General features: G+C 42.0%; 1 protein-coding gene across 1 annotated transcript; it reads right to left on the bottom strand.

Annotated features, from left to right (window-relative positions):
- Positions 1–5,349: 5,349 nt before the first annotated feature.
- Positions 5,350–9,306, bottom strand: DCUN1D3 (defective in cullin neddylation 1 domain containing 3). The gene is made up of 2 exons (XM_010172106.2): positions 8,876–9,306; positions 5,350–6,556 (listed from the first exon to the last, which is right to left on the bottom strand). The coding sequence occupies exons 1-2, from the start codon at positions 9,304–9,306 to the stop codon at positions 6,073–6,075; spliced, it is 915 nt and encodes a 304-aa protein (XP_010170408.1). The 3' UTR covers positions 5,350–6,072.
- Positions 9,307–24,997: the final 15,691 nt, after the last annotated feature.

The raw sequence follows: 24,997 nt of genomic DNA on the forward strand, positions 1-24,997 counted from the left end.
TTCAGCAGTAGGCAACCTTTAGCCCAAGTATCATTTACAGGGGAAAAAACCCAACTTTACAGTAAAAACATCAGAGAGGGGTATTTTCTCTGTGTGTGAAATGACATGTTACCAAAAAGGGCTTATCTGAAGAGTGCAATTACGCAAAGATAGAAGCTTTTTCAAAAAATATTTAGAAGTTGTATAACCTCCAGAACCTGTTGAATTTTAAAAGCTAACTACAGAAAGACTGAGGATTGCAATAGTAGCGAGGAACTGCTGTGATTTAAGGCAGGCTGTTAGCAGGACCAGTAGTGTGAAATGACATGTTACCAAAAAGGGCTTATCTGAAGAGTGCAATTACGCAAAGATAGAAGCTTTTTCAAAAAATATTTAGAAGTTGTATAACCTCCAGAACCTGTTGAATTTTAAAAGCTAACTACAGAAAGACTGAGGATTGCAATAGTAGCGAGGAACTGCTGTGATTTAAGGCAGGCTGTTAGCAGGACCAGTACGTTCATGCTCTGTATTCTCACATGCCCCCTGTTCTCTTAAAATCTGTGCCCGTCCAGATAGTGCAAGAGGTCACATCCCAAAAGCAGCCCTCAAACTGGAAGAATCTTGTAGCAACGGTTGCGACAGCACAGCATCTACTTGGGATTTGCAATGCCAGCAATTCTGTTGGAGTTTTCTTTGGGGGGAGGAAAGCAAGGGGGACAGATATGTTGCAGAAAAAGGGGACATCACCTACATGCATTAATGAATGCAACTGAGCCCTGAAGCTACTCCAGCATGTCCAATACACCTGAGAATGCTCCAGCTTGGCTCAAGCAAAAGGGTCTTATCCTGAGCAAGATTCTGACCTCAGGGAGGAAAAGGTTGTGTGCACCCTTTACGCTTCTGCAACTCCCATCTTTGCTGGGTGTTACAGGTCCAGTCCAACACTGAACAAAACACAGTATTTTTCATCAAAAGAAAAATACACTCATGGCGCTGCATCAGGTGGGTTCCTAAAGTCTTTCAAGGTCCAGATGGAGCAGCTGCTCCACCTTCAATTTACTGTCAGCCCAAGTAGCCTGACCAGGGAAGAGGCTGTGATGACAAAGGCCCTGAGCCACATGCGATGTCGCTCCAGTCGGTCACTCTATTGCACCCCAAAACTAGCACCCGGCAGGACCGACGCTTGTTTGCAGCTGGACTTGGCTCCCTTTCAAAGGGTCGATTGCATGCAGATTAAAAGCAGTATACCAAAAAGTATGGCAAAGAGATAATACTTAATTTGGGTCAATTAAAAAAAAAAAAAGATTACTCATCCAGGCATAAAATCCTGGGAAAAAAGGATGGCAACCTTCAACTATTCAAGTCTAAAAACAAGAGGTAGAGATACCTATGTACTTCATGGTAAAGAAGTTACAGCCTTCTGTCCTACAATCTCATGTGTTTCACTTCAGTTGACAATGTAAAACCAAAGATTCGATCTTCAATAGTCCAGAGAGAAAATTTTAACACTGATGCTTTTGTTTGCACACAACAAAATTTAAGCAGACACTTAGCTTTCAATACTTATTTCAAAAAATATTTATGCTTTGCTGTATATTGAAATACTACCCTGAAGAATTTTGAGTTTCAGGTTAAGCATCTTCCTTTTTGATGTGACAGGCAAATTCACATGCACACATTTCAAGCAGAGTGAGCTCAGGGGATGAACTGGGTACCCAGTTTACCAAGGATCTTTTAAAAAAGGATCACACTGCAGAACAAAGGCTGCAAGATCCAGAAACTCACAATGACTATTATATTCTGATGAATGGGAATGATGTAACCTCAGCCAACAAATTACATCACAGCTGAGGTGGCTATTAACTATATGGTGTTTCTTCAGTGTTTCTGGGTTTGTTTGGGTTTTTTTTAAACAAAGCTTGGAACTGTAAGGAAGATACTTATGTTGACAGTGTCATGAAAATACTAAGGTCACTAGTCAGTGCATAGCCATGTCTGGGAATCACAGGTGACAGGCCAGTACCTGTCCTGGGATCCACGGGTTCTTCAGGCTCTGACAGACAGACCAGGAGTGAAATAAAAGTCAGAGACAAAGCTGCTGCTGCCCCCAGCACTCTGAACCCCCACCCCACAGCCACCCTGCCCTCAGGAGCAGGGGCCACAGCTATCTGTGACCAACTCTGGGTCACTCACTCCTCACCAGAGCAGAGTGGACTCATTTCATGCTCATAAAAAGTGCTTGGCTGAAAAGCTGTGGTGGTTCAGAGGCTGATTCATGAGCAGATCTGCCGTGCCAGCCCGGGGAAGCCAGCGCTCGTCCTGGGGCGGACTGAACTGCCACAGCCTTCAGCTGTCTGATTCCATGCCACCCACCACACCTTCATTTATTTTTCCCGTGGTTCTTTCATTACAATTGCACAGTATTAAAAAGCTGTAATTCTCCATATAGCATAGCACCAGCAGCAGGTAAACTCACAATTCAGCATTTAATTTCAATTAATCTCCTCCTCAGTCACGTTTTATGGCCAGCTATGGGCGGAATCTTTCAAATCCTTACTTGAATCAATAAACAGTCTTTGACCTCAGAAATGCACCCACACAAGTAAGAATTAGCACAACTGAGCCTCCAGTTTATCTGGGAGCCAAATTTTAAAGGTGTTGCAAACTATAATGTGGTGCAGGTGATCAGTGTTTTATTACTCAGGAGTAACGTTTGCAGGAGTTGTATTTCTTTGCGTGTAAGGGAAGGCAATAAAATGCCACAGAATGTGGATGTCAGACCAGTTTTCCAGTATATTACTAAAAATACCTATATAGTTAGCTATAGTTATTTATCCCAAGTTGCAGCAGATTCACTACATGCATCAAGTTTTCTAATGCATACTAATAAAAAAAAAATAAAATTAAATAGTTGCAGTGGTTTCAAGGATTTCATCAGCATCACTGCTTACGACAGTCCTGTGCCCTACATAATAAAACTATATAAAAATGAAGAGTGAATGTATTTGGCCTGTTCCACAGATATTCACAGTTTAACCATTGAACAAGCATATTTTCAGAGGCTCCAGTATCGTTAAAGACTTCTCAGGAACGTGTACAAACCCCCAGTCCCACACGGGCACACCAGCACTACAGAGTAGGGTCTATTCTCGTTCAGGATCCCAAAATCACCAGGCAGTCCAAGGGAAGGTCTGACGCCCCCTCTCACTTTCAGCACTGTCAGAGTTGCACCTTCAGCTCCTGGTTCAGGAGTTTAAAACTGATACAGGTCTGGCTTGCATTCTGAAAACGGTAATTAAAAACATGAAATTAGGCTTAAAAAAAAAAAAAAAAAAAAAAAAAAAAAAAGGTACTTCACTAGACAGATCACTTGGCTATTTTTGCCAGTATCCTCCCCAACGGGTGGAGTTGCTCCTGCCAGGCTGAAAGCAGCAGAACAAGATCAAGGCTGTCCTCCTCTCCTACTGAAAGCACAGGGCTTAAGCCACTGAGAATTGTGTGTCCTTTCCCCAACAGGAAATAAGATTTTCCCTTCCTGTATATTCACCATCACCACTTTCAAAAAGGAGCTGTATTACATTTGATACACTAAAATGGCTAAAGCCTTGATGTGCCACAGATTGATTTCCTTACTGCAATCCACATTCAGACCACAAGATAATGAATGCCTTCAAGAGCTCCATCCCTCATCCTTCCAGCTGCTGCAGTTTAGCACGCAGATCAGTAGCAGCCACTGCCACAATTCTGTGTGCATGTGTGTGCACTGGCTATCAATTCAAATAGTTAGTTTTTGCATTCTAAGAATTTTAAATGCCCTTTAGGGAAAAAAAAAATAAATTAAGAGATGAACAAAGCATTTAATAGCTGAATTAATGAGTAGTCTCAAACTTTTAAATACAGTCTTCATTTACTATCAAATCAGTCTCCATTTGGAACTTTTCCTAACAAAGCAGCCTCTGTTGGGGAATTTTTTTTTTTTTTTTTAAATAACAGCACCAGCAAAAGTCTCGCCATAAATTCAATTATCCAAGCACAAGTGCTTTGCTCACCAAATCAGAGTCAGGTTCTGCTGCCAAACAGTGCTTGTGCCATGGTAGCTTGGAAGGTTATAGTAGCAAGGACAAAGATTTGGGTGTATTTGCCTACAACACAGCAAGTTCAGGGCCCCCCTCCTGCAAAGGGACAGACCCCGCTGCATCACCTGCAACAACTACCTTTGTTTTCCAGCTTAACACATCTCCCAGCAAGAGCCTGCAAAAGCTGCATGGACCAAACTCTCCTTTTATGAGATGAAAAGAGAGGCTTTCTGTGGCCCGTGGGTTTGGCTTTAAACAGTTTTCAACACCCAGGTTTGGTTAGTAATTTGTGATCTCAGACCCAAGCTATTGCATAGGCTGCTCAACAGCAAAGCCAGTGATGGAATTCAGGCAGATCCTCCTCCTCCTCTCTCTGCTAACCCCTCTGAGGCACAGCAGATGTGCAAAGCGTGCCATCCTGGATCCACTGACAACCTCGCCATTTAAAATCTGTTTCCCTTTAGCTTTAACACCCTTATATCCCAAAAGCCATGAGATGTGATGGATGACTGTCCAGGGGTTTTTTGTTTCGGTTTGTTTTTTGTTGTGGTTTCTTTTTAATTGAAGCTGTTTTATGATCCTTAAATGCAGATCTGAAAATAAAAGGCATGTCATGGAGGTGTATCAAATTCATTAAGCCAGTACTTAGCTCTATAGAAAGCCTTGGCAAACATCCCTTTTACCAAAAGGTGTAAAAAAGTTGACATACTAAAATTAAAAAAGGTAGCATCAATAACCAAAAAAGTTCAACCAGTGTTAATAAAACTCCCTTTAAGTCACAACAGTTTCAACAGGCAAATAGTCCCAATACAGGCATTGTAAAATAATAAATTGACTCCTATCCAAATATTATCAAATCAGTCTAAAAATGACTCATCTACACTGTTGTCATTAAGAACACATTAAGAATTCACTCTGTCATCAGATGCCAATATTGTTGCTCCAGAAAGTGTGGAGTATTAACTGCGATTTAGCAATTAAACATAGGTTTTAAAAAAATTGGTTTGTCAATATTAATGCAAAAGATAGTTCCTTACATAGAAGTACTGTGCTTGCCAGACAAGTAAGATAATACTTTAGGTATAAATCAAACAAATTAAAGCAGAATTATACCACAGTTTTCCTTGAAGACTTAGGGTTTGTGTGTTGCTTCTGTCCATGTTTAGCAAACTTAAGAAGCAGAACCTTTGGTTCTTATAGTCAAGTAAAAATATTCTCATGTAACCACAAAAATACAACTTCCAGAGAAAATGGAAGTCCATCAAGAAGTCTACTTTCAATAAAACTGAGGTAGTACTGCTCTCTTATTATGTGTTGTGTAAGAGATTTAGATACAAATCATCATCTACCACTCAGTTGACTGACAGGTACAGTAATTTTATAAAACAATCCCAACATTTAGTTTGAAACGCCAAAGAAAGGAATGATCCGGACTCATTCACTAAGAGTTAGCTTAAAATGGGAACTAGCCATATTACAAAAAGCTGTTGTTTATGTTGGTTTTTTAGAGCCTTATTATCAGGGGGATTAATGCATTTATAGTTAACAGTTAACACTGCTGTTCATCTTGGTGTAAAACCTTAAAATTATTACAGCCTAAAATTTCAACAATGTAAACAGCACTACACACAGTACAGACCTGCCCTGACAGATGTAGTATGAAAAACTTAATCTGGCACTGTATAATTTAGCAATGTTAATTTAACCTAACTAAAAAGATCTACATTGTGCAAGAAATATCAGACTTACTTATACTAATCTGAAGTCTTAAAAAAAACAACCCCAAAAATGCTTAACTTGTAGCCAGGGCCAAATATTTCAGGGCAAGAGTAAAAGGAATAACCAAAATTAAGAAAGTGCCTAAAACATGATACAGCATTTTAGAGCCCTTTCAAAGACAAGGCAGAAAAAGGTGTAAAGTAGAAAAATCTGGAGCCTCGGTAATTTCCAGAAACATCCAGAGTTTATATTTCATGAAGGGCAACAGGTCACTTTCGTCACTGCTGCTTCCACGCCGCTAAGTCTGTTCCTCTGCACACAGGCCCTCTGTGTCCAAAGACGTAGTACATTTGGTTTCCTCTTCCTTTTTCCTTCGCTCCATTTCCCACTCCACAAAGGTATCGAAGAGACTCGGCCAGGCCTCGTCCTCACTGTAGTTGCTAAGGTCCGGTCCAATCACCTGAGTAAAATTTAGAAACATGTTCCACGTGTCCCGGGAAATTCCCTTGATTCCTGAGGGGTTCTCGATTAGGAAGTGTAACCACTGGTCCAAAATGGGGGGCTTGTTTTGGGTGAAGACTAATTTCCAAAGGGCAATGGCTATTTCCCGATGTAGCGACCTCTGTCCCTCTTCAGAGTCCAGGCCGAACTGGAAGGTGAAACGATAGAGATCCTTGAATTTATCTTCCTGCTTGGCTTCGTTTAAGAGGCTGGGGAACCTTGCACAAATGCCATCAATGCTGTCCGCATTTATTGCTTTGCAGCCTTCAAAAAACTCCTTCCTATTAAGCAAGAGAAGATAAGTTAGTGTGAGCGCTTCCCACCGACCTCTCGTGCCGAACTCTTCCCATCTCCATTCAGCTACACCAAATCAGAGGAGGGTTATCTGTACAAGACAAGGTGTGCTCTAAGCCCAGGTGGCACAAAGATCTTGGCAACAGGACATATTGGAAAGAGAGAAGTTTCCAAGAGTTCCTCATGGCTCGGAGGAGCACAGACACCACTCAGATCTGTTTGGGCACTGTTAGCATTTGAAAGATTTTGCTGTCTGGTTCTATGGCTACTTGATACAACCACATCCAGTGCTTTTCACATTAAAAAGTGAATAAAATTTACCACAGAAGAAATGCCAAATGTTTGAAAACACCACTTTTACACATGGAAGCGTCACAAATATAAACCAGCTTGATTTGATATTGCCCATGTCTAAACACCCATGCTCTGGGCAAGCTGTTCTCAAGGGACAGAGCAGTTCACTGGTGGCTTTCCTGTGGCTTTTGGTTATTCTTTCAGCCTGCAAAACAAAAAAAGGTCCCAACTGCAACAGTCAGTGAAAGCACCTGCTGGGAGAGGGAAGAGAGCAGGGCATCACAGAGCACAGGCCACAACACAGCATATAAACACTGCTTGAAGCACCACTCCTACACCAATTAGCCTACTAATAATGTGGCCAAGTGGGGAGATGGTTAGCTGTGATTTTTCTAATGCTCATGAGCAAGTGTTAAAACCAGCCAATATTAACCCAAGCCAGTAGACTCTGACACAGGATGGGCTGGAGAGAAGGCAGCAGAAAGGGCAGCACTCAAGAGAACAGCAGACCACATTGCTTTCCTTGATGGAAGAAGCTGATCAGCACACGTATCGAGGGGCACGCCCCTAAACAAAGGTAACCTCTCGCCACTAGACTTGCCTTTTCCAAGAAAACCAAAATGATGTTACTAAAACTCAGGGTGGCTGTGCAGAATCGCAGACACTACTTGCAATCCCTTTACCATGTTAGCAAATACCCTCACTGGCAGCCTCCAGCAAATCCACATTTGCATTCCAGAATAACTCATCCATTTGACGCACACCCACATCCACAAACCCTCTGAAGATGCTGGAAAAGCTATCCCTGTTCAGTGCACAGCAGAGGCTTGGTTCAAGGCTCAGAACACCACAGTAATTTTGAAAGTTATTAGCTGAATAAAAAGAGGTAGCATTGCTCAAAGCAATCTAGCTAGACCAAAAAAATTAAAAACTCATTCTCTCTCAGCAAGTCCCTGTAGGAAATCTTTACTTGCTCTTACCTGGACATTGGTAATCAAGTTGGGGAGGGGCTGTTTTAGTTTTGTTGTTCTCTTAGGTTTTAGCCATTCTGTCATTTCCTGTAGCATCACACATGCTATAAGAGAGAAGGCTGAGAGGGGATCTTATCAATGACTATAAATACCTGAAGTGCGGGGACCAAACGGATGGAGCCTGGTGACAAGACAAGGGGCAATGGGCAAACACTGGAACACAAGAAGTTCCACACATACTTTATGAAAAACTTCTTCACTGTGAGGGTGTTGGAGCACTGGAATAAGCTGCTCAGAGAAGCTGCGGAGTCTCCATCTCTGGAGATGTTCAAACCCTGCCTGGACACTTTCCTGGGCAACCTGCTGTAAGGAGCCTGCTTTGGCAGGGGCGTTGGACTGGATGATCTCCTGAGGTCCCTTCCAACCCCGATGATTCTGTGATTCTGTGACTGACTCCCTTGTCCAGAAGGACAGACAGCACTTTAAACACCCATCACTTATCAGCCAGTACGAAACAGCTACCAGTGTCAAAAACCTTGTGTTTCCTTCCTTCTTTATGCTTTAACAGGACTATTTGGAAAAAGACATTAAGTGTAACACTGGTTGGGAAGGAACAACTTTTAGGAAGCAGTCTGACATTCCTTTACAGAATAACAACAGAATTGGTAGCGATTACTAAGGAATCTCACATTGCTTTAAAGCAAAAATTAATTTCAATGTCCAATCTCAGCACCAAGACAATGCTGGATACAGTAAAAGTGCTTTTGGTAAATCAAGAATAAACAAATGTCTACAGACTCTCACTACACTGTTCATCATAATGTCCAAAACCACTCTTTCAGTCCTGAAACCCACTGTGAGGGGAAGGGGAAAAGAGGACAATACAAAGCTTACCTTCTGCAGTGGCAGGAATTAATTTGATTAAAACGCAAGCGTTAGAAGAAATAAGTAAGTGAAGCTAATGAGGCTGTCTCTCCAACACACAGGTGACAGGATATACTTTAACATATGAAAATAATTACAAGTTCTACAAGAACTAACCTTGTAAATTTGCACATGGTAGCAGCCTGGAATTTCCAAGCCAAAACTAGCACTTTAAATTCAGTGGGATCAACACAGAGGTCATTGCAAAATCGTTCCATTCCTTCTTCCAGTATGGCATCTTCCCGCTCATCCTTATACCTCCTAAATAACTCCCCAATCCTTTGGAGCGAAGATTCTTCTGCGCTGGAAACAGAGTCTTTCTTTGTATCTCCAGAAAACGTTGGAGGCTGACTAGACTCCACAGCAGAGTCCGTTTTCTTTGTCCCATTCACAAGTATATCTCCTGAAGACTTCCCACAAGCTGAACCATGGTCATCTTTGTGGACTGCACTTCTCTTATTATGTGACTTGCTGCTGGATTCCCTTTCCCCATTTTTGCTGCCAAGGGTAGAAGAAGGATTCTTGCACTTTGTGACACACTGGCCCATGATGTTCCAAGCCCAGCTTCTAGAACGGTCCCCTTGCCGTGAGACACCCTCGCAGCTGCTCCTCAAGACTTCTCACCATGCCACTAGCGGCAGTCAACTAACCTGAAAAACAGTTTCAGAGTAAAATTGCTGTTTCTCCACAAAGAATATTAGAAGAATTAAATGTGGGATAACATTTGCCAGTAAAAGACCGACTTCAGGATATTTAAGTGTTGCGTACTGAAAGGAGTAGTGTACAGAACGTTGGCATATGCCATAAATTTCAGGCAATTTCAGGCTGTTTTACCAAGAAATCAATGCAGCTCACTCAGTGGCTGCAGTATCCTAACGGGTCCTAATAAAGGAAATTCCTAAAATTCTTACTGTAACATAGGTTACAAAGAGGTTGATTCATGTACAGACTTCATCAAGACAGACTACCCTAGCCCAGGAATATTTTAAAGGAAATAGTTTTAAAAAGTATACCCACATTTTATATATAGAATATAAAACACTGAAACAAAGCACTGCAGGGGGGGGACAGGGACACTGATGGGACAACCTGGCAGAGACTTAAGCATTAGATTTAGACTGTACCTTCAGCAAAAGGAGTTTGGGGGGGTTGGGGTTTTTTTTTGTGTGGGGAGGAAGCTTTGGGTTTGGGTTTTTTAAATGGAGTTTGGAATTTAGATCTTTATTCTGAAAACATACACGGAGTGTGTCTGCAGAAAGGAGGCCACACTCGCTTTTCACGCAAGATGGTGTTTCGGAGTCATTCATTGTTTCTTGAGTGGGCTCCTCCCTCCAGGTAACCAGACAGACAGGGGGAGGGGGCCTTTTTAATGAAACTTTTCCAGGACAGACACCCACATCCAGATAAGAAGCGGTACTTCCAGTTCAGGTTTGTTTTTTAATAAAAATTAAAATGCCACAATGATTTCATCATACTCTGTTTTTATAAATCACAATGTTAAAGCCTTGCATATTTGGAGAACATATTTTACTCACAGAAAAGGTTTCTTAAATTTTCCCTATTAAAACCAAACTAACACTCTGACACTGTCCTATCAGCGTGCAGCCACACTGTGGACAGTCCATTTCTCAGAAACATCAACTCCAAGAAAGCAATTGCTTATCATATTCCTCCTTTACCCACTTACTTGCATTTCATCTCCCCTGTCAGTTAGGCAAAAGCCTCAAAGATAAAAATTGGGTTTGTCTTGTCTTTGGTTAGAGAATTAGAAAGAAAATAGATGAAAATTAAAAGTGAAGAAATAAAATAGATGTCATGTCAGTTTTTCTATATTCTTTCTTGCACCTCTGAGACCAAACCCCTGTTTTATGCTGTAAACCAACTTGGAACAGCAGTACCAAGTGCAGATAAATTCTCAAAAAATTTGGATTACAAACATAAATCTTCTCTCAGCCAATATACTTGCTTTGGCAAAACAGCACATATGCAGTTTCATAACCAAAAAAAATATTTTTGCCCCTACAACTTTAGCAGCCAGGATGCTGGTTTCAACTACCTGGCTGCCATTCCCCTCTCCACTCCCTTTTGTTAAAGCCCATAACCCACCAACAAAACTAACAAAAACTCTTTTTAAGCAGCAGAAGGAACAATGTCTGCTACATCCTCTCATCAAACTGCCTTAGGGATGAACTTTGTACCATCATTTTTATAGGCAAGGAAAGGTCAATTTAATGTATTCAATAACAATTTCTCATTCATTTGTATTTTAAAGGATTCATTAAAATACGCATTTCCACATAAGCAACCCACAAGACAATTTCACTGGCCCTTAGAACTCCACAGCTCTTTGAATTGCAGAGTACAGCCTGGCACTGGTTCCTGTGGTGCCATGCATTTGAGCAACATCACCTTCCCTAGTCTACACCTGTCATTTTTTCAATACACCAAAACAAACAGGATATTATTAAGCAGTAATTACTGCTTAGTGATTAACTCCGAGATACCAGCCTGTCTTTTTTTTTTTTTTTTTCTCCTTTAAATTAATCAGAATTCAAATGCTCAATCTACACTAATTCTTGTTTTTCCATCAGCTCCTCAAAGGCAGCTAGCACTACTTTGGCTAAGTTTTTCTTTAGAGAGAAGCATGCAAGTAAAGGAACAGAATAAAAAAAAACCCTGAGTAAAAACTAGTATTAGAGTTTAGAGTTTAGCTAGTTTATAAAACTTTCTGCTCAAACACATAACAGCAATTATTAGTAGTTGGGGATTCAGAACAGCTTTTCCCTATGGGCTGATTAAAGAATAGCTGCCTATTAGTAAATGGTGCTTTCCTCTAAAGTAGCTGGTAGTAGTCAAATACACACGCAGCATAATGGACAGACACGAATTCAATTCACTTCAGGAATCCCAATTTAAAGGTAAAAAAAAAACAAACCACAACACAACAGTTTACAAAACCAACTTACATACTTTGTCCATAAATATTCCCAACAGAAGTGATTCATGCTGTCATGCTTCCTAAGCCACAGCTTGTATAATGATGATAATCTAATATTCAAGTCTACAAAGTGACATCACCAGTACAATGAAACAGACAAGGTTTATTGTCATTTGCCGTCATGAAAAGACAACACAGAGAAGGAAGGTCAGCCAGCATTATTAAACACCTGTATGTGAGGATGTGTCCTGATAGCTGATTCCAAAAATCACAGCAACATTAACCCACAGTGTGCAAGTCAAGCATGTCCCCTGCAGCGTACCCCTCTGACACCTCTGTACTCCACCCTACTTGCCTCACAAGGAGCTGGCTGCTGCTCCTGAACAGGCACTGCCTGGGCTCTGCAAGCACTGCTCTTCCCGGCGATGACAGAGCTCTTCCTTCCTCCTCCCTGCCGAGGAGCTTTTCACAGCACAATCCTACTTGTTAGGAACAAACACTAGAAGGTACTGAAGTACAGTTGCTGCAATTCCTTGCTTTTCTCCTATATGAAACTTGATGCCACGTGCCAGATACTTTGAAGCATTCTACCCCAAAAATAGCAAAATCAGCTTGGGAAAGGAAAAAAAAAAAAAAAAAAAAAGCCAGACTGCATCCGCTGGCAGTTTGTGTGTGTATCTGGTTTTGTAAGAGACAAGCCTGTTGGCGCTCCATCAGCTACCCTTTTATAAAATGCCTTCACTGAGCTGGATCCACTTCACTTACTAGTCACCTCCGCTTCCTACATGACTCAGGTTTCAAGGCATGAGAGGAACAAGAGCCTCAGAAGGAGACACAAACAAGTGGGAGCCTCAGCCCTTTTGTTAAGGAAGGCTGGAGAGAGGATCCAATTGCAGCATCAGGAGCTGCACTGATCTCTGTGTTCAAGGAGTATGAAAAAGCACTCTCAGGAGGGCAAACAGAGCTTCTCATTTAACTGTAGAGCAAAGCAATTGTCACGGCTGGGTCGTGTCGCTCACAGTTAAGTGCGCACAAGGACGCGCAGAGATATTTCTCCCAGCTGGATTGGGAACTACAAGTATAAAGTTCTGGTGCACCCAGAGGTTATACTGGATTGGTGGCAAAGCACCAAGTCCCAAAAGGATCACTTCCCAACAGCAAAATTACTGTAGCAGGCCTGTACAATGTAACACAGACACTAAAGGCAGCGCTGACCAGCAGTTTTGCCATTCTACTGAAAAAGATCAAAACTGGGGGCTAAGGCTGGAACGGATTCAGCGCCACAGGATGCAGTACTCCCAAAGAAGTTTGATTACTCAGACAAGTATTGAGCAATAACCTACAGTAAATCTGAATCATCAAGATGCCCATGAGGCCACCTTCCACACATAACAGGAACTGCAAAGCAGAGATCAACAGTGATGTTCTCTGGTCCTTTCTACAAGGGAGTGAGTACTGGTGCCTACAGCCAGTTAAAGGAAAGTCAGCCTCTATGAACAACAGATGTGTAGAACCATATTGCCCAACACATTACACAGAGAACCTAGACAAGACTTGAAAGACCTAATTAATGCTTTTTGTTTTGGGGGGTTTTTTGGTGTTTGGGTTTTGGTTGTTTGATTTTTGTTTTTTTTTTAAAAAGCGCTGTAAGGAAATTAATTTCTCTCCATTTTCAAGTGACCAGATCACACATAACCCAAGATTTGAAGAGAGCAAAATAACAAAGTGACTCAGTAATAATTCTCTGTGCTACAAGAACACCATGGCACAATTGAAAACAGCAGAACTGAAGTAAGGAAGAGCTGGCAGGAAGAGAGAAGATGCAAAGGACATATTTAAGTAACCCTGTATTTTTCTTCAGTGACTAACGTTACTGTAGTAATAGAAATTACTGGATATGTACAGAGAATAACAAAACACAGCCAAGCGTTACGTTGTTTATTAATAAAGTGCTGCATCACAAGGTATTTACAATGAGTTTCAAAACAAAGAAAATATCAAGAGAGAAGGGAAAAAAATCCCATACATTCAGGGACACCACAAAGACAAATTTAGGAAATCTCATAACAAAAGGGGACGCAGCTCAGCCAACCATTAAATCCCTTCCCAAGTAACAGTTCATCAGCTAAGGCAAAGCCAACATTGCTGGAACTTCACTAATCCTCAACCCAGCCTCAACTTTTTGCAAACACTTGGGCAGAGTCTGTAAGAACTTCACAGATTTTCACTATGCATTATCTACCTATTAGCAGACAGAGACGTGTGACTTCTAAAATAGCTGAGAGCAGAGAACAGTATCAGGGGTGCCCCATCTTTTTCCAGCTCTGAACAGATACACACAGCTTTCCAATGGGGAAGGCACGAGAGGATGAATGCAAATGCCTAATCAGGAGCAATTCCTGCTCTAACAGTTGATGGTGAGCAAGTGATCTTGTAAGCAAGCATCAAATACTTACATAGTTTCAGCTACACAGGGAATCATTCCACTAACTTCCACAGCCTCCTTCAGGCTCCCTGGATTCCACATGGAATGCTGTAAGACAAAAGACCACACAGATCTTTAAAGTTAAAAGGGACCAAGAAAACCATAAAATGCACCAAACCGCTCAGAAGTGACTATGCATTTAGTAAAGTCTTTCATAGCCAAAATCCATTTGTTGAAAGAGTAATTTTATAAAACTACTTTACATTTTTACTTACAAAGTAGCATTAACACCACTAATTCTGCATTGTCATATAAAGCACAGATCAGATAGTGAATATAACAGACAAACGTTTGTTAGGAGTAAACACACACTTCCGGATACTTTTATGGCTTTCAGCAGGGGAGAATTAATTCCTCATTTCATGCACTCGAAGCAAAACAGAGGACATGCTATCATTGTCAATGCATGTTAGCTAAGCGGCTGTTTAATCTGTGAATGCCAGACAGCTGCTACCTAGCAAAGCATAATTTGGGTCCAGAAAGTAATTATCTTTTTTCATTCTCTAGCACATTCTTTTCCATGTTTGTTTTCCCATGTTCAGTTGAGTTGGCTCAACTTCACTTCTCTTAAATTCCCAGCTCTGCTATATAACTACGAAGCTCTGAGGAGAAGATGACAGACAAAGGTATGTCTGGTTTGTGTAGCAAGAGCTACAGCTGCAACACCTAGTCAACACCTCTGTTTGTATCTGATCTAGGAAAAAAACAAGAAAGCTCTGGCAAAGCTCCTCTGTTCTACCATACTAACAGAAATGAAAACATCTTGTTTTTACAGCTCTTTACACCTAGGGAGCAGACAGGTGATCAAAAGCTGCCTTTCTGTGTACTTACTTTTTACATGAGACCTACCTCTTATGAAACAAGTGGGAACATCAGCTTGTTCAGTGCTCTCTTCAGTAGAAAGCAGGGAATGGATGTAGAAAGACAACTATGAAACAAGTTCTTATCGCACGTGCCAATCTCCACATAAGTTGATTTTTCCCCAAACTTGAGCCCTATACACAGATTAGGACAAATCTGACCAACAAATAAAACCTAGTTCAGATCAAAGCCTTAAAAAAAAAAGGCATAAGCCCAGGGAAACAGGCATCCAAAATACTTCAAAAGCCCAGAAATGGTGGAGTGGTACTTTCACCTGTAATACACACACACGGAGCAAAAACATCTATGATGAACCGTCTTTAGGCATTTACTTTTGAGATAAATACTCCAAAAAGTCTATTTCTCTCTGGATTTATATCCTCTGCTTCCAAACCTCATCTTCCACACAAACATCAACCCTTTTGACCCCTGACAGCCTCACAGCTCTTTTAGTGTACACTGCTGCTGCAAGGGCAGCCCTGTGCGGGTGCACAGCCACCGGCCAGCTTACCTCTGTACGGGAACAGGGGAGCTCCTGCCTCTCTCACAGTGGAAGTACGAGCTTGGATTTCTTTCTATTTGACCATAGCATGCCATGAATTTCAAGAATTTAAGAAAATCTAACATCTGGCACTCTACGTTAATTTCTTTTGGCCCCTTGCAACTAAATAATTCCTTTTACAAATCATCAGGGGAGGAAAGAAGAGACAGGAGGGACGCGGTGCTGTGCAGCCTCATTCCCCCCGAAGCCTGCTTAAATAGAGGAGAGGCAATTATCTTACACTTCACATTTTAAAAACCATTCTCATGGCAACTTCATGCAACAAGCTAACTACTTTTCAAACAGATTTGTATTTCTTTGGCAGAAAACTATGATCTACCAAATCCACATTTCCAGTTGACTAACGCACGTACTGAAAGCAAACGCTTATTTCAAGTTCAAAAGAAGCTGAATCTGATGGAGTTCAGCCCTACCCAGCAATAGCCAAACTTTTTCAGCTTGTTTGAAGTAGTTTCCACGTTGGCTGAGCTGTACACACACACTGTCTGGAGCCAAAAGCCAGAAATTTTAACATCTGTTAGACCTGCCAGCTACCATTCCCCCACTCTTACTACTTTTATTCTACCAAGTTGCCCATTTCATCTTTTTTTAATTTTTAATGTAGTAGCAACTGTAAAATTATGTGACAACACAATTATGGGATGTAAAATAAAATTAGTATGAGTTAGCAGTTAAAAAAACAAGCTCTTCGAGTCTGTATTTATAGGCTCTCATAGCCCGGCAATGCGTTGTAGGTGACCTCATCCTAAATCACACAAGGTGTCTGCAGCAGAGGTGGAAAGAAGCATCAACACTTTCATGGCACAGGTTTTAATTCAGTCCTTGGGTCAGGCTTGCAAAGTACAGCTGTATGCTACGATCACCAAGCATCCCTCCTTGCTGGCATGGGAGTGTCACGCTACGGTAACTCAGAAAGCAGCCCATATCCTTCATTAGCAATCCCACTCAGCAGTCCAGTGGGAAAACACATAAGTAAATGGTGTGCACCCTCAGGATCATGAGACCTTTGTTTTGCTCACCTGCCTCTTTTTGCACCTGTGTCTGACTCCCCCCTGTGACTTTGGCTCTCCTGAGCACTGGTGCACAGAGGATCACATTGCACAAACACTGCGGTGCCAAAGCCGCTCCCGCCCTCCACGCTGGTCCTTAGCAGCTTTTCCTGGGGTGAGAGCTGATAGCGTCCTCACAAAAGGCAACTTTCTTTACTTTTCTGTGGGGAATCAGGGAAGAATTAGCAATATCATCTCCCTCTTCAGCAGGCAGAAATCGAGGGGATCAACTCTGCATGTGGAAGATTATACTGTGCAGTTGAGAGTTTTATACTACAGCATCAAAGCACTTGGTCCGTAAGTGTTAAAGCACAAACGAAGCTTCGGTCAGCAAAACCATCACGTTATGGAAACTGCTTATTTCAAGTCATAACCTGCAATGAAACTTTCTCAGCAAAAGCACTCTGACTGCAGCACCATGGGCACAGAAGACACCTCACCACATCCCTCAGCAAGCGCTGCGCCAGCACCGGTCTGTCACACAGATCTGCTCCGCACCTCTGCTGCAGAAATACATTTATGCAAAGTTCTTTAAGAGGAAGTCTAAAAGCAGGAAAGTCCTGCTGCAATTAGTTAAAAATGAATTATTAGTTTGTCAGGCTTCCTGCAGTTCAAGCATCTTTCAATGGACTAGAGACAGGTTGTGATTTTGGGGGCATACAGATGGGAAATTTGTCCACATCAGGATAACAAACGACTTCTGATCAACCTCACTTTGAGCTTTGGAAACAAACCAGAGTATTTAGAAATCTGATCACACTGGGTAAAGTTTGTCCCTGCAGAACACACCTGTATCAGAGCAGAAGCTCCTTACACAGACACATGAAAAAGGACCCTGCAGAGGTTTGGCTGCCGTTTGGCAGAACGCTAAATGGCAGTCAGTGGGAAAACCAAGCAGTTACTCGCCCAACAACACGCATGACAAGTCTGAATACTTTGTCTCAAATGAGATGTGGACTTGTTTGAGAAAAACCACACTGGAAAGGCTTAACTTGTTTGGAAGGGAAGAGAGGGCCAAGTACAAAAATATCTAAAAATAAAAAAACAAAAAATGCAAGTAACTAGATTCAGAAACAGCTTCGCCATGCCAACAGTCCATAATGCTGGGCCAGCTCAGCGTCAAGAACCAGAGCTATCACCAAACCTCTTCCTAGGAGAAGCCCCACAGTTGCTAAAAAGCAGGCAAAAATCTCTTCAACAACTGCATCTCGACGTAGTGGGCTTCCTCTTCAAGTCTAGGGCTGGGACATCAAGGGAGATTTTTCCATTCATGACTCTGGGCAGAAGAAACCTGCTTTCTGCACTCTTGAAGAGCACCCTACTAAAACACAGGGCATGACAACACACTTCATGTGCAAACTGCAACAAGCAGTCTTAAAAATAGTGGAAGATATGTTTGAGATCTGTACTTCACTGTGTGCAGCTAAATATACAAGGTTAGCTTAAGAAAAAATGAATAATAATGTGAAAAATTACAGGGAAAGGGAAAGAGGGTAAAGGCACCTTACTACTTTTTCTCAGGGAAGACATATTCCTTAAGCAGCTTTTTCAGCAGACACACTTGCATCATCCTCAAATCCCTCCCTTTCTTTTACACTCTCTAACCACACAATACCTTACCTAACAAGTATTTCTCATTGTCTTTTCTACTTGGTCCCATTAAAGAAGTTTTAAATCCTTTGCTATTATGTGCTTCATCCTACTTTATTAGGTGGGTGGAATGATTTGTTAGGATTATTGTATTTTCACAGAGCAAATCCAAGTCCAGTTAGCTAAACAGCATATAATCTTAGAAGGGTGCCTTCAGGTGCTTCTGTAATGTAAATAAACTAATGAACTAATTCACAGAGCAGCAGTACTTGTTTTGAGAAGTCTATTTAGGCTTTTTTAGCAAGACAACAGGCAGAGGGGAAATCAAGAGAGCCAAATGACGCGGCTGTTGAGGATCATGTCATCAATTCTCAGTAAAGCTGAAACCAGAATGCCAACCCGATTCCACCCGATTCCCTACCTGGTACATACTTAGACATGAACAAACTCATTTATTTCACTGCACTCAACTCAAACCCTGCGTGAGTTTGAATCTGTCACCTTCACAAAACAAAGAGCCCGTCACTGCGTAATTAATCTCCATCCATTTAAAAACTATCAATCTTCTCTCTCTCCCCCAACATCCTTGTCAAAGGCCATACAACCCTCAAGGTCCAGCACTTACAAAAAAGCAAATCATCACCTAATGAGAGTTTGTGGGTTTTTTCCCTTTAATGTGCAAAGAGTTATAAAAGAATAATCCTTCAGTATTTTTCCAGGATACACTGCAACTTTTGCACAGCACGAGAGACCTTTAGCACCTCAGTATGTATTATGAATAATTAAAGCAGCACATGCCAGGGGAAGAGCTGTCTGTGCTCATACACAACTGGTCCACATCTCTGTGGCAAAACTGCAGATTATGGGACCAACAGAAACCATGACCCTCAGATATTGGACACAAATGCATCCCACTGTAAGCATCTGAAAGTAGCTGTGCTACAAATATTTATCTTACTCTGTATAAGTCAATTCCATAAATTAATCTACAGAAAACTGCAACTACCCTGTAGGCAAACCAGAATAACCTTTAAAAGCCATCTTGGTCTACAATCCACTTTGCAATGGAAAAAAAAACCCCAAACTTTTAAACTGAGCTAAGTATTCACAGATTTTTCTTTTCCACTGAGTTCAGGTAGCAGACTTCACCTTGAAGCGGCCGAGACACCTTCACACATTCAGCTGAATAATTCAGCTAAATATCAAGTGATTCCTGTAATAGTAAGATATGCCTTAAACAAATTGTAGTAACTTACTTATATTTCTTATTGCTCCCAACAAGGGAGAAAACTGCACTAATTACACAAAAGACAACAGTCCTCACAGCAGCTCTCGTTAACAGAGTCTCATCTCTAGCACATTTCAAAGCAGCTGTGAGAACCATGACCCATACAGCTGCTGAACAGGGCAGCAAAGGAACAAAGCTAAAGACAAGAGCCAGGCCACCTCATAAGATCATTCCTGGCAGCAGATGCTCATAAGGAGTTTATAGAAGGTCCACTCGACATCTCAGTAAGTGAAACACAATTTACAGGCTGCCAGCCAAAAGAATCACTCATTTCACGCAATTGTGTAGGAACTTCATTACCAGCTGACCACATAAATACTGGAATCACATTTAAGTTATGTACAAAGAATTGTTCTAAGTGAAAGGACTGACATCTGAGAGTGCTTTGAGAGCATATGCTTGGATTTTTAAACTAACTGCAGTTTTTAAAGCAGAAGATACACAAAGCCACCTGCAGAGACCCTAGTCCTCTATGCTCATTTGAGTCCCAACTTCCCTATTACAGTGAATGACACTAACACTTTACACTTTACTGTACAAAGGATGCTGCAGTATTTAGATGTTAACTGCATCAACAGATCTGGAGCTCCTTTGAGTACTTGAACTTACATCATCAGATATAACAAAGACTCTCTGCTCTCTTTGAGAAATCTGGTGGCAGCTTCAACCAACACGCACGTTTTGCTAATAAGTTTTCACATATCCTTGATTTCAGTTGATGTCCCGTGTCTCACAAGAGATGTGAGGTGTGTAGGTATCTATCCTGTGCTTCATGAGACATAATCACTAACTCCAAGCACAGGTAACCACGCCTGAAGCTGGTATACATCAGACCTTTGGCATTTCCAGACCGCCCATTTATGTGCTGATCCAGAGCACTCGAGGCTTCCTATACAGACTCATCTGTAATGAAAATATTGAACAGTCAGCACAGGACCAAAACCAAGTTCTAGAACATCTGTGTTTGTGCCTCTATTACTAAGCTACACACGCTTCCCATAATCATCGGCGTTACGGTGATTTTTCTCCCTCCCTTTCAATTTTAAAACAGAAGGGTAAGACTGACTGCATCAGATGTGTGAAAGCTGCTGAAGGAAAAGTTGTATCACACTAAAAAGTTCCAGACTAAGAACTAAAAACTGTCACTTTCTGCTACTATGTGGATGCAAAAATTAGACTGGTATTTTTCAGGAGAACATAATCCTTTTGGTTTTAAAAATGCCATTTATGTTCCTTGAACAGGAAAAACGAGACAACAAATAACTCTGACTGTCATACTGTCTCTGGCAGCCTGACTTTCTGGGAATAACAAAGTGTGACAGGAGGTCAGTGGCAGCATTCTCACATTTTGCTAAGGAAGTTTTGTCTTTCACAAAACAGATGTCACAGACAGAACAGCATTCATAACTATTTTTTCTGAGACACCAGAAGATTGTACTGGCTCATTCACTTTACTGAATCCTGTCTCACCACCTATGCCTTCGCTGGTTTCTCTACAGTGTTCCTACTCCTATGAAAGAATTCTTTAATATTTACAACTCAGTAGTCCCCGAATCATCACTCTTCTAGTAGTGAAATACTTGCAATTAAATAACCTCTACCTAAAATCTACATTTTCTTTTTCCTTCAAGATGCAGACTGCTGGACTAGAGAGAGATGTCCCCCAAGACACATGGATAAAATGGAGCCATAATGAGTCTAAATGGGTTAATTCTCAAAGTATCCTTTAGGCAAGAAACTTTGATTCACTTTCTCTTCCCCTATTTGCTCTGTTCTGGTTAACACAGAGCTCAGAGTGTAAAAACATCACCAAACTCTCACATCACAGCCACATGTGACAGGGAGAGCTTCCTTATGTCACCTTTAAGGAACACTGGCAATTGTTTGCCAACCACCATCACCCATGGGACTCTCAGACTTGCTCACCCACAGCCAGTTACCGATAGCTGAGCAGTTCCACAAAACCTTTTCATCAGAGGGTGAAGTCGAGGTACAAGTGAACGATGGGAGCACATCTGCAAGGCTTGGCTTTCCTCATCACTCCCTGGGAAGGCTTCAACCCAGATCTGTAATTACCTGACTCAAACTAGAGTCAAAAGAAAGGAGGGGTGGGGGGGGGTGGGGGGGGATGGGAAGAGATATCCAACTGTTTCCAAAGACACATTTGAGACAACTTACTGCACAGAAGACACTAAGAAAACCAGCACAGACAGTTTACTTGTGTCATATGTTTACAGGGGTTAAATTGCAAGTGGGTCGTTACCAGAAGGCAACACTTGCCACAGAATTACCATTGTTTCTAGTCAAGTTACTATGTCATTACTGCTGAATAACTCAGAGTCAAGTATACAATTAATCCATGTCACCAATGCGGATAATCTGCAAAACATTACAGCTATTTAATGCAGTATTTTTAAAAGGAGGAAGGGGGAAGAAACAAAATAAATTATTAGACTTCCAGTAACCAGAAGACAAAGCCTATTAGTCAGAGGCAAATAAAAGAAAGGAAGCCAGCGAGATAAGATGCAGACCCCTAGGGAGAAGCAGCCAGAGAGGAGGAGTCCAGTCGAGGAACTATGATGAAGGCTGTTAAGGGGCTTCCCTCTTATCTTCTTGTGACTACCAAGTCCCTCAAGTGTTTACAGACTGTTCATTCAGTCTCCAAGAACTCTGGCTACCAATCTCCAGCTCCTTCTTTATTTTTAAGAATGAGGATGAAGTAAAGGACTGTTTTTCTAACATCCCATGCCTTTATCTTTACAGTTTCTTCTAACTCAGAGCAGAGTTCTCCTGTGACATTCACTACTGCAGACTCACGTGCCTAATGGAACAATGTCATTGTTTCTGCACTTGGCAAGTCCTTACAAACTGCCAAAACCCCACAACGATGGGTTTATAGTGCTTTTACAGGCTCTGAATCAAATTTATCAACACCTCCCCACCACCGATAAAGAAAACCAGGTACTCTGGTGAGGGACAGCTCTGAGCAGCACTGGGGGACTCGCACTCCTGCTGACTTGCAGCTGCACATCTCTTATATCCAACCCACCACTTTACACCCTTTTCTGCCATGAGGAAATCCAAGCTTAGAACAGTCATGCCTATGCCCTACTCTTCCACCCACTTTATACTCCCCTGCCCAAATACACATGCACACAACATACAGATTTCCCCCCCCCCCCCCCCCCCCCCATTCCTTAAGCTGAACTAAAGAAAGCAGCAGAACAAGCCTCTTGCTCATCCACATACAAATCTGTCAGAACAAGTCCCTGTCTTAGAAGCCTTTCAAACTGTCTGGCAGCCCCTCTTGCTCAATATACACTTCTTTAACTCATTTCAGTGACACCCTTCCAAAAGAAAGAAAACTCTTCTTAGTTTTCTCTCAAAGCCACTCCTGCCATTCATCTGATCACCTTTTATAATACAATTCACACTAAATGGAAGCAACATGCCATTATGAATCAATTTGCATGATCAACAAATTAGAAGAACTACTATGCAAATCAGTTAGAATTTGCTATGAACACAACAGTGTTCACCTCCAAAATAAAGCAAGAAACTGTGCAGAGAAGGCACCTAACTCAGCCTTAAACATCCAGGAGCTGATTACAAATCACATTGCAGGCTATCAGTCTCAAGATGAAAGCAGTTTCAAAAGCAGCACATCAAGCAGCCAAGTAGTATCAAAGTTATAAGCTCCCTCATTAATAGTTTTGTAAAATTGCTTCAGGTTTATTTTCCTTCATGCCTGCAGAGAACTTGCTATCAGAAAACAACCAGAATTTTAGGAATCATTGCACGAGCTGATATTTGTGGTAAGTTTGTAAAGCCAGTTGTACTTTGCAAATCTGAACTAATTCAACACAGATCACAAGCTCTCCTTTTTCTGCTTATGTGCAGAAAATCTTTGCTTTAGACTGCGTGCTGCCTTTCATTAAAGGGTTATGAAGGTTCTCCACAGACCACTAACACACACCTGTGCGGGGAAGATTTTAAAAGCAAACTACAGAACTGACCCGAACACAAAGTCAAACCTCTCTACTCTCACATGCAGCCTTATAGAATCATAGAATGGTTTGGATTGGAAGGGACCTTAAAGCTCATCCAGTTCCACCCCCCCTGCCATCAGCAGGGACACCTTCCACTAGACCAGGTTGCTCAAAGCCTCATCCAGCCTGGCCTTCAACACTTCCAGGGAGGAGCAGCCACAGCTTCTCCTCCAGTGTCTCACCACCCTCACAGTGAAAAACTTCTTCCTAATATCTAATCTAAACCTCCCCTCTTCCAGTTTAAACCCATTTCCCCTTGTTTTGTCATTAGTTGCCCTTATGAAAAGTCCCTCCCCAGCTTTCTTGTAGCCCCTTCAGGTACTGGGAGGCCGCTCTAAGATCTCCCCGGAGCCTTCTCTTTTTCAGGCTGAACAGCCCCAACTATTTCAGCCTGTCTTCCTAGGAGAGGTGCTCCAGCCCTCACATCATCCTGGTGGCAAGCCTTAACCAAGGGACTACAGTTCCTCTTCTAAGGATTATCTTTTACCAGGGAATCACATCAGTGTTCAGACACACTCGAGGAACACCGGCACTCAGACATTCTCTCTTCCCGTGCTAGCCCAAAGAAAACACTAATGCTGTAGTTATACATTAACTGTTCAACAAAGAGGCTCTTAAACAGATAATAAGAACGTGTTTAGAAGAGATTTCTTTTGATCAACTGTTCTCCCCAAAAAGACAAACCATGCAGCAAAACTGCAGCTGCCAGTGAGGCCTGCCTGTAGTTTTCAGGGAGGTAAGGCAGCTCTGTGCTTTCTGTCTGTACACCTATACTCCTTTTTTCAGAACCTATCACCCCTTTAAATTATGTGGCAGACATTACCATTTAAATAAAAAGCTGCCAGCTGTGGATCAATGCTGTATTCCAGCGCTTGGATCAGGCTGTTCAGTTATCAATGTAACATTTTGAAGGACAGCATATCAGCAGTCTTAACTATTCAAAAGATAATCAATTATTCTTTCCAGCAACCAGAGCACTAACAGGAAAGGCACGTTCTTTCACCCAATATCTGCTCGAAACGCTGATTGTGCAAGTTACCATTTAAGTTGTTCCGAGTGGTTTATTAGTGCCACCGCAGCCCCAAAGAGTGAGAGTGATTAAGGCAGACTGCAGCTCTCTCAGGGGGGTGAACTCCTCGGGAGAGGGGTGGGAGCTGAGCGAGAAGCAAAGCGGCAGCGCAAAGCCGGTGTGTCCCGATTACAGGAACTGCCTGGGAAATGCGCTGCTCTATGTTTTATCTGTTCTGTTCCCGAACACACGGCGAGATCCACCTCCCAGCGCCACACGTGCGGGCCGGGCACCGAGAGCGCCTGAACAAAGCGGCCGATGCCCTCAGCCCCGGGGGGGCCGCACGGGCGGTGAGGCGAGAGACGCCGCAGGACCCCGGGCCCCGCAGACGGCACACGCAGAAATCAA

This window comes from Antrostomus carolinensis, unplaced genomic scaffold (assembly GCF_000700745.2).
Source record: "Antrostomus carolinensis isolate BGI_N321 unplaced genomic scaffold, ASM70074v2 scaffold41310, whole genome shotgun sequence".
In the NCBI taxonomy this organism is placed as follows: domain Eukaryota; kingdom Metazoa; phylum Chordata; class Aves; order Caprimulgiformes; family Caprimulgidae; genus Antrostomus; species Antrostomus carolinensis.

Excerpts from the sequence above, each read along its gene's own strand:
- DCUN1D3 (XM_010172106.2), bottom strand. The coding sequence starts at position 9,306 with ATGGGCCAGTGTGTCACAAAGTGCAAGAATCCTTCTTCTACCCTTGGC. Across the intron at positions 6,557-8,875 it reads ACCATGTGCAAATTTACAAG|GAAGGAGTTTTTTGAAGGCT; the intron begins GTTAGTTCTTGT and ends CTTGCTTAATAG.